This window comes from Propithecus coquereli, unplaced genomic scaffold (genome assembly GCF_000956105.1).
Source record: "Propithecus coquereli isolate 6110/MARCELLA unplaced genomic scaffold, Pcoq_1.0 Scaffold27, whole genome shotgun sequence".
NCBI classification, from domain to species: Eukaryota; Metazoa; Chordata; class Mammalia; order Primates; family Indriidae; genus Propithecus; species Propithecus coquereli.
Genome location: NW_012148285.1, coordinates 15,133,011 through 15,143,246, shown reverse-complemented (window position 1 = coordinate 15,143,246; position 10,236 = coordinate 15,133,011). Strand labels below are relative to the sequence as shown.

Here is a 10,236-nt window from a genome sequence, read left to right as displayed (position 1 = left end):
CCCAGCTAATTAAAAAAAAAAAAAAAAACGACACAGAATCTCACTATGTTGCCCAGGCTGGTTTGGAACTCCTGGCTTCAAGCGATCCTCTTGCCTTGGCCTCCCAAAGTGCTAGGACCGTTGTAAGCTCCTGTGCCCAGCCCATTGGATTATTTAATACCTGGGATACCTTTTGTTTTTAATAGTATTATCTCAAGGTGTTTTAAAAAATAAGAACCATTACAGTGAGCTATGATCGCACCACTGCACTCCAGCCTGGGCAACAGTGAGACCCTGTCTTGTAAAAGAAAAAGGAAAAGCCATAACTGTGTTCATTGTTTATCTAGCAGTATAACTGAGATACTAGAACTTTCTTCCCACATGGGTAAAGTAAAAATCTTAGGATTCTGCTAGCCAAACTATTTTAAGCATTAAAAAAAATCAGACCAACACCTTCTCTTTTTATAGGGATTTGCTGAAGCATTTTTGGAACATCTCTGGAAAAAATTGCAGGATCCAAATAACCCTGCCATCATCAGGCAAGCTGCTGGAAATTATATTGGAAGCTTTTTGGCAAGAGCTAAATTTATCCCTCTTATGTAAGTAACCTAATTTTCCAAGCACTTTTTAATATCATGCTTTAAAAAGAGTATAGCATTGTCTCAAGTCAGAAATATGTCTTAATTTTTTTGGTCTGTCTTTAAAGCGAAAAAAATCTGTTCCCCCCCCTCTATGCAAGATGTTTATTTCTAAGATGTGATTTTGGAATAAAATGTCTCCTTTTTTAGATATAAAACCTCATATGCATGGCTTTTGTCACCTTTTCTGTGTGGTTACACTTGAATTTGAAGATCCATTTGTCTTCATGGATAGTGTACAGTGTTGTATACTGTTTTGATTCTTTTCGTAGGTTTGTCCTTTTTCATTTGCATTCCGAATCAGTTGTATCTGTTAAAGCTGAAGAAAAACCCTTTTAAAGGTAATAGACCTGTCTAGGAGGCCAGTTTCTTCCAGTGATCCATGAAGATATCTTTGGGCAATAATGCTATTAAAAACTCATCCCCAACAACTAAATTCTTGGCGATAGGACTTCATCAGAATCCCACAGGGAATAGTGAAGTCCACCAGTCTGTCTGTGTTTTGTGAGATGTGGGTAAATGTGCCCTGTTTGGCCATATCACCCTAAGAGAGCTGAAAGGCCATTGGAGAAGCCCTTCTGAGTTGATTAGGAGAAACTGTTCTCCATCCCTTGGGACATTTATCTATTCCTGGAAGGTCGGAGCTGTCCTACCTTGTAATTGGAAGATTGTCCTCCCAACAACCCATCTTTTTTCTTCCTTCCTTCCTTTGCTCCTCCTCTATTCCCATGGGTAACATTTAAAGAGCTTTTCGTAGTTTGTAATGAGGGAATTATTTGTTTTTACGTTACTCTAGTTTTTTTAATGAAGTAAATAAAATTGACTTGAATTTTTCTTTTCTCTAGTACTATAAAATCATGCCTAGATCTTTTGGTTAACTGGCTGCACATGTACCTTAATAACCAGGATTTGGGAACAAAGGCTTTTTGTGATGTTGCTCTCCACGGACCGTTTTATTCAGCTTGCCAAGCTGTGTTCTACACTTTTGTTTTTAGACACAAGCAGCTTTTAAGTGGAAACCTGAAGGAAGGTCAGTGATACAGGGTTAACGGACTCAAACTGGATTTTCCTTGTGTGCTTACTACCTTTTAGAATGGTGATCCTTTACTTTTGTGATGTTGATAAAAACTATGGATTCAGAAAACCACATGTACACCCATACTTTTACAAATAATTTCAAGCAGCTCCTAGTCCCCTAAAAACCCCTTAAGCCTCCTCTTAACTGTTGATAGGTTTGAGGTTGAGAACCCCTGCTCCAGAGGATATGAAAAGTGAAGACCTCTTCGGTGGAGAGGCTGAGCCCTTGGGCTATCCAGTGCCCTACACAAAGCTTCCAGCACTCCTCCTTGTTCTGGAAACAGCCCAGTGAATGACAGGGATTCCCACGTTACAGACAAGGCCAACGCACGGGGAGGTAATTCACCCAGGGTCACGTAGTTATTGGCAGGATTAGAAGTTGAAGGCAGACTGTATAGCTTGTGTTCATACACAAGAGTGTGAAACTCCTCTATCTGAAGACTTGAGAATTAATGAGGTTTTAGTAATCTATCAGTTGAAACTTGTTATTAGATTAGTGTATTTTAATTGAAGAGATTCCCTAAGAACAATGTAATTAAGTCAATTTAAGTTGTTTTGTTTACTTTCATGAATAATTCAAATGGTTTAATAGGCTGTATCCTCTAAGCCAGGGCTTCTCAACCTCAGCACTGTTGACATTTTGGGGTGTGTAAGCCATCATTGTGGGGGGCTGTCCTGTACGTCAGCGATCCCCAGCCTTTTTGGATCGGTTTCATGGAAGACAATTTTTCCACAGGGTGGAGTGGCACAGAGCTCAGGCAGTGATGCGTGGCCCAGTTCCTAACAGGCCCAGGACCAGGGGTTAGATGTTTAGCCGCATCTCACCTCCACCTACTAGCTGCTAACAGCAACTCCGTACCACCCCCAGTTGTGACAACTAAAACTGTCTCCAGACATTGTCCAATGTCCTCTGCAGGGGGCACAGTCTCCTTGGGCTAAGAACCATGGCCCTAAACTGAATCTTGTATGGGTTGTGTTTACTTCATACTTCTAAAAAGATGTGTGGGTTAAAGTTAGTTGTATGAACTAGTAGGAGAACAAGACTTTTCATAAGGTGAATAAAATCTCTGCTTTTCTTTATATAAATAAATGCCAGGAATCTTTTTTTTTTTTTTTGCTGGTGCCACTGGGGCACCATTGGAAGCCTCTCTCTGATGCCAGGAATCTTGGTTAAAGAGGATGTATTTCTTATAAGCCACGATATTATCTCATTTATGCAATTTTTATTGAAATACATATCCAAGAAACTCTAGGAAAATATACCGAAGCACAAATTGATCTGCTTGCATCTTAAAATAAATGTGGTGTCTTTATTTTACTAACGTAAGAGAGAATTATATTCATTAGTTCCAAGATAGAGGTTTGTGTCTAAATTTGCCTTCTACCTTCAGAATTTTCTTGTTAAAATATGACGGGTAATGTGCGCCTGAAAACAATGCTCAGCATCACTGATAATTTAAGACATGCAAGTTAAAATGAGGTTGCTGTTTTGTTGCCTGTCATGATTGTTTTCTGGAATCAGATCACAAGATCTTTTTTCCCCTTCTCTATAAACTTAGCATATACTGAGCTTACAAACATACGAATTCTAAATTGTCATATAATCTTATAGCCCACTAGGAACATGTGCTTACTTCCTGGACCTTGAAAAGAACAAACTGTTTTCATTAGAAAAGCTGCCTTTGTCATAAATGAATGTAGTTGGCCTAGTGATATTCTTGGCCATACACTGTGCCACTTACCTACATGGACCTTTATTCGCAGCATTTCTGCAAATAATTTTTTTAATTGTTTTTTTAATGCGTGACGATTTGTGCTTTTAAAGATACAGGCTTTTCAATTAGATTGGTACCTTAAAATTTTTTTTTGTTTTTTAATCAAAGGTTTGAGGTATCTTCAAAGTCTAAATTTTGAACGTATAGTGATGAGTCAGCTAAATCCTCTGAAGATTTGCCTGCCCTCGGTGGTTAACTTTTTTGCTGCTATCACAAAGTAAGTTATATACTTTCTTGATGGAAGTTATTTAAAAGTAAGTTTGTGTTCATATTAGTATTGTAAGATTCCATTAAATTTCTGTGAAATAAGTAACACTAAAAAACCAGTAACTCAGTCCTTGCGGGAAATACTGCAGTGCAGCTATTATTTTTAAACTCAGATGGCATTGGAAATTGCTACTACTTTTTATCCAAAGGGTGTAATTCAGCAGAAGCTTGTCACTTTGAAATAAATAAGGCAGCTAGTAGGCTGAGAGGTGCAAACCAGAGATGCTTGTTTGAGTGACACCTGTAATAGTAATAAAAATAAACTGGACATGAAGTAAACAGCCATCAATAGGAGGTTGGTTTAGAGACTATAGTATCTCTGGCCTACTGGCTATAGCTAATACATTGGCTTTACTGTGTGCCAGGCACAGCTCTAAGCACTTGACATAGAACTCAGTTAATCCTCATATAACTAACTCTGTGACTGTATTACTAACCCCACTTATAAACCGGGAAATAGAGGCACAGAGAGCTTAAATTACTGCCGTGAAGTCATACAGCCAGACTGTGGCAGAGTTGGATTTGAATGCAGGCCATCTGGCTCTTTTGTAAACATTCACTAATTTATTCTGCTTTATGGAGAAAGCGAATTGGAGGCCATGGGCATTCAATTAGGATATGCAGGCAGGATCATAGCTTATAATCTTCAACAGCTAAGAGTCTATTCCTTTTTTGTCCCTCAGTCCCCTTTGGACAGCTGGCTGCTCTTGTTCAGCAACATTAATTCTGTTTTGCTGAGCATCTATCTAGTTCCAGGTATCCTTTTATTTATTTTATTTTACTTTTCTCATCCTGCCAGCCCTCATGATTACATGGTAGTTCCAGGTGTCCTATCTCTCCTAAGATCTCAAAAAGGATAATAAAGGATTAAAAAAAGGAATATAGAAGCCAACAAGCAATAGCATTTAGTGGGTAGAAGCTTTCAGCACGTTGCTGAGATGGGAAACATTGCGAAGAGTGAGAACTAATGAAGCAAAACAGAGGCAGCCACGCCATGGAATATTCTCTGGGAAGGGCAGAGGGCTGCGCTTGAGCCGACTGGTCTAGAGGCTCTAGATTGGGGGTTGGTGTGTGCATTTGAGGTGAGGAGTGAGATGTTTATTTATTTATTTGAGACAGAGTGTTGCTTTGTTACCCTGGGTAGAGTGCAGTGACATCATTGTAGCTTATTGCAACCTGAAACTCCTGGGCTCAGGTGATCCTCCTGCCTCAGCCTCCTGAGTAACTGGGACTACAGTTGCATGCCAGGACGCCGGGCTCATTTTTTCTATTAGTAGAGACAGGGTCTCCAACTCCTGAGTTCAAGCGATCCTCCTGCCTTGGCCTCCCAAAGTGCTAGGATTACAGGTGTGAGCCGCTGTACCTGGCCCTTATTTTGATTTTAACTCCTGTGTAATCTATTAACTTTTTTTTACTTGAGTCTTTTTGGGATTTCAGCTGTGTCCATTTTTCAGTGTTGGGAACAACAGCTCAGGACCATTGTTGCGTGTGTGTCCCAGTGTACAGACATGCGCTTCCTTGTCACACACCTGGAAGTGTGTGGTTGCTGGGTGGTGGGAGATACAGATCTTCAACTTCACCAGCTAGTACAGACCATCCTCCAGGGTGGTTTTGCTGATTTACACTCCCACCAGGAGGAGGAGTAAATATGATCCTTGGCTGATGTAATACAAATAGAAATATTTAATATGCTGCCCGAAGTTGCGTAGTGACCTGAGAACCTGAGGATAAATACCTGAATGAATACTGTTGTGGGAAGGGGAGGTAGAGAGTGGCAGAAGTGAGCTAAATCCTTATCTTGGAGAAGAAGTTCTGTGAATGATTTTTCACGTTGCTGAATCATACAGAGATAACTACCAGAGAAAGTGACAACATAATGGTCCTGTTGTTTTTCTATTATGAAGTCTTCTATTTAACTGTTCCCACTCACCATGCCTGTTCCTTTTTTTACCAGTTTCTGAGATCGTGACTTGGCCAATCCCATGTCCCTCCTTCAGTAAAGTCCTAATTTCATCTTCATGAGCAGCCAAGTCTGTCCGTCAACAGCCACCACTTGCCTCAGTAACTCCTGAATCCCCTTTTCACCAATCCCCTGATTCTTTTGCAAGCAGTAAAAATAATTAAAGACACCTAGATAATTATGCAGACTAAAAGAGTTTTACCTTGCAAACATATTAATTTTTAGTAATACCTATTAATCTAAGCCCAATTTTATATTCTAAGTCACAACCACATTTTCTTTCTCCTTAGCAAACTTGTATAGTAGCAGACCCACTCTTGCTCTGTTGCCCATTGCTCTGTTGCCCGGGCTAGAGTGCAGTGGCCTTGTAGCTCACTGCAACTTCAAACTCCCGGGCTCAAGTGATGTTCCTGCCGCAGCCTCCCAAGTAGCTGGGACTACAGGTGCATGCCACCATGCCCAGCTAATTTTTTATTTTTTGTAGAGATGGGGTCTCACTATGTTGCTCAGGGTAGTCTCGAACTCCTAGGCTCAAGCAGTCCTCCTGCCTTGGCTTCCCAAAATACTGGGATTACAGGTGTGACCTACTGTACCTGGACTGCTTTATATTATTTTTACTAGCACTTGTTACATTCAGCATTATCTGCGTGGTCAGTGTAGTTGTCATACACTAGTCACGTCTATGCACAGTAACTCCAGCATGTTAATGCCTCCTTCTGTGTTGGTTTTGGTGTTCCACAGTAAATACCAGCTAGTCTTCTGCTATACCATCATTGAGAGGAACAATCGCCAGATGCTACCAGTTATTAGAAATACAGCTGGAGGGGACTTGGTGCAAACCTGCACGAACCCACTTGACACCTTTTTCCCCTTTGATCCTTGTGTGCTTAAGAGGTAGGTACTCTTAAACAGGTGACACTGTTGGTGGTGAATTTAGGGTTTCTTTGTCATAAGGGGTCCTTCCTAGCTAGGGTCTCATGGTCTCCATGCACATGTTTCACAGGCCTAACCTAGAGAATGCGTAGCAGAATCTGCCAAGCATCATAGGCGCACTAGGGTTTATAGATCTACACCTCAGTAGGAACCAAGATTGATACCAAGGGTGTTTTTCTTTCTTTCCTTTTCCTTTTCCCTTCCTTTCCCTTCCCTTTGCTTTCCTTTCCTCTTTTCTTCTTTTCTTGGTATTGGGATAAAGATGACAGGATAAGGTGGGGTGCTGTCTTTTCCTGGCTCATAATTTTTTGCCAAGTAACTTCTTCCTTCCTTTAGAGACCACATCCTATACTGTTGTTCAGGATAAAGAAAAGCCATGTGATTGTATAAGTAAGCAAGATCTTTGCTTATTGTGCAGTTTCTAACAAGCAGCATGACCACCTGGGATTGTCTGATCCCCTAAGTCTTGGTTGATGGAAACCAGATTAGTTGTTTTTCCTAGAATTATCTTTCAGCAAGTTACTGTAGGAATATAAAAAAGGGAGTTCCAGAATATTACAATTCTGTCTTCATTTGGATGTACTATAACTCGGTCGTCAGTCTTTATAAAGTTTAGAACAGTTTCACTTGAAAATGGAAAGATGAGAGACAGGAGGCGTGGCGCTCCATCTGCATGAGCGAAAGAGCTGCGTTAGTTACAGTACCTACGTAGGGTACTTCTGAACATTGTTATTACTTGAGCCATAGTTTTTTTTCACTCCTCAGTTTTGGGAAATGGGTCTTATGAGAAGAGAACTGAACACGTTTTGACTTTTGTTGCTGTATTGAACTTGTCTTTGAAATGTGATCTTTGGTCACAGGTCAAAGAAATTCATAGATCCTATTTATCAGATATGGGAAGACATGAGTGCTGAAGAGCTTCAAGAGTTTAAGAAACCCATTAAAAAGGTAAATTTGTGATTCAACACACTTTCTGGGAATCTTCATTGTGGTTATACGTCATAGTCAAATAGTAAACAGCAGTGTTACACTTTAAGAATACTACATTTTACTCATTTTGCATTTACAAAATTCCAAGCCCAGGTTATATTCTTATTATTAAGAGTTTTGGGGGTTTTGTTATTATTATTATTTTTTTAAATGTTTATTTATTTACTTACTTTGAGACAGAGTCTTACTCTGTCGCCCAGGCTAGACTACAGTGGTGCAGTCACAGCTCACTGCAGCCTCAAACTCCTGGGCTCAAGTGATCCTCCTGCCTTGACCTCCCAAGTAGCTGGGACTATATAGGTGCACACACCACCACACCTGGCTAATTTTTCTTATTTTTTGTAGGGTCTGGGTCTCACTGTGTTGCCCATTCTGGTCTCAAACTCCTGGCCTCAAGTGATCCTCTCACCTCAGCCTCCCAGAGTGCTAGGATTATAGGCCTGAGTGACCATGCCCAGCTAGTTTTTGGGTTTATGATAATACTTTACATAATGGCTTAGGGGAGTGAAGGTTAATTACAAATTAGCTGAACAAATTTAGATCTTTACCACTTGATCATTACCAGCAAGTAACAATCTCAACTTGCCTCATGTTGAAATTATCGTAGAAGTTTACATTGTCATAGATCTCCACGAATGTGTGGTGAAGACGCAGATCTGTGGCATGTCCTCCAGCAGACGTTAGGTGGAGCTGGCACAGTATTGCCAAAGAAGAAAATTAGAACCCAGTGTTACATTATGTCACTCTGTGTTTATTTTGTAGCACATTTATTTCCACATTAAAAGTCAGCTTTAATATGCCTTTTTTTGTTATTTTTTTAACCCACAAGATTCTAATAATATGCCTTTTTTTAATTATAGTAATCATTGGAAAGCTCATTTTATATTTTTCCTTATATTTTGCATTTGTTGGGGGGCATGATTCATTCACATTGTGTTAGATACAGGAGCTGTAACACTGAGCAAGAATGATGTGTCCTGTTACCTGTCCTGATTGAGCCTAAAATCTGTTCGCAAATCAGAATTTTCAGTAAATTAAGATTATTTCCTTCACCATCATCTTTACAAAAGTAGCACGTTCTTGAGGAAAGGAATTCTTGAAAACTTTTCAGTCACCACTTATAGTCTTACTCATGATTTCTCTTTATACAGGAGACACTAGAAGATGAAGATGATGATTTTTTAAAAGGTGAAGTGGCCCAGAATGATACTGTGATTGGGATTACACCAAGCTCCTTCGATGCGCACTTCCGAAGTCCTTCAAGCAGCGTGGGCTCCCCACCTGTGTTGTACATGCCAGACCAGTCCCTGTGACCTCGAGGATTCGTGACTGAAACGAGCCCCGTGCCTCCCCACCGTGCCCTTCGGCACCTGGTCTGTGCTGCTTGGGCGTTGCTTGAACTATGATGAGTATGTGCCTCAGGCATTGTACTTGCAAGTTAGATTTAATCTAGTGTCTGAACAGAAATGTGGTTTTTTTTCTTTTTTGTTGTCCTGACAGACAAAAGGAAAAGACTGAATATCATGTGCAATATTTTACAGTGGAGTTCATGATAAATTTCGAAGACTGCCTGTTTAATGTGTACATTTTTTTGTGTTACCAGTTTTTGACATAATTGTGAAATTTCTAGTATGGCCAGCAGCCTGTTTTAACAGATTGCTTTTTTAACATAGGTTTGTGTCAGAGGCATAGTCATAGGACTTTGTTCAGCTGCTTTCAGTGAAAGATCCTCTAAGGTAAATCCTCTCTTTACCTCTGTTTAACTAAACTGTGTTTATTTTGGCTACACTGTTTATCTTCTGCTGTGACTGTATTTGTGTGTTGGCATTTCAGTGGCAGGCAGAGAAGCTAGACAGAAAGTGGGGAGATGGCCAGTCTGGGACGCTGAGCTTTGGAGCTGGTACTGAAAGGGATCTCTGGGGACTTCAGAGACCAATAAAAGTCCGTAGGGAAGAGATCAAGGATTTAGGGAAACAGAATCAGACAGATGACATACTTGTGCAGTATAAAAATGGATTTAAAAGAAAAATTGAGGTCCAGGTAAACGTAATTCCCCTTGGCCGCAAGTGGGTGTGGACCTGTATAAGCACACGACACAGTATTTACACTTGGGCTCTCAAACATCCTATTGGAACTGGAGCTGCTCATTTGTAGCAGCTGTATCAGATTATTTTGACCAGCATCAGTTCGTTATTTTATGAATTAGTTTGTCCAAAGGGGGAAAAAACTTTTTTTTTTTTTAGGTTATTTGGTGGAATGGTTTTGCTAGCAACAATAGACTGAAGTTACCACCGCAGTCTTTGTCTAATGGCTGTGCATATCATGGATTTAGCTTGGGGAAATCCTTCTCTCCAAGCTTCTTTTTATATTTTTATAACTGAACACAGGGGGGTAGTCTAAGACACCCTCGCTTTATAAGAAATTTGTGCAAGCGCTGCTAGAGTCATTTTGAAGCTCAAGCATACTTTCGCTTTCTTATATGTGTACTTTTTTGTTTACTTGTGAAAATGGCCAACTTTAAGCATATTTATTTTTCTGCCACTTCTATTTATTTAAAGGCAAGCAATATTTTCTTGATCACAAATATTTTGTAATGAAACACTCTGTCCTAGGGCTT

General features: G+C 40.0%; 1 protein-coding gene across 1 annotated transcript in view; it reads left to right on the top strand.

Annotated features, from left to right (window-relative positions):
- Positions 1-10,126, top strand: part of RRN3 (RRN3 RNA polymerase I transcription factor homolog (S. cerevisiae)) — a 27,022-nt gene extending 16,896 nt beyond the window's left edge. Inside the window, exons 11-16 of the mRNA XM_012647561.1 lie at positions 448-578; positions 1,463-1,647; positions 3,578-3,686; positions 6,438-6,590; positions 7,490-7,577; positions 8,771-10,126. Of these exons, the coding sequence (XP_012503015.1) occupies positions 448-578; positions 1,463-1,647; positions 3,578-3,686; positions 6,438-6,590; positions 7,490-7,577; positions 8,771-8,932 (828 nt within the window). The 3' untranslated portion in view covers positions 8,933-10,126. The remainder of the gene's footprint in view (positions 1-447; positions 579-1,462; positions 1,648-3,577; positions 3,687-6,437; positions 6,591-7,489; positions 7,578-8,770) is intronic.
- Positions 10,127-10,236: the final 110 nt, after the last annotated feature.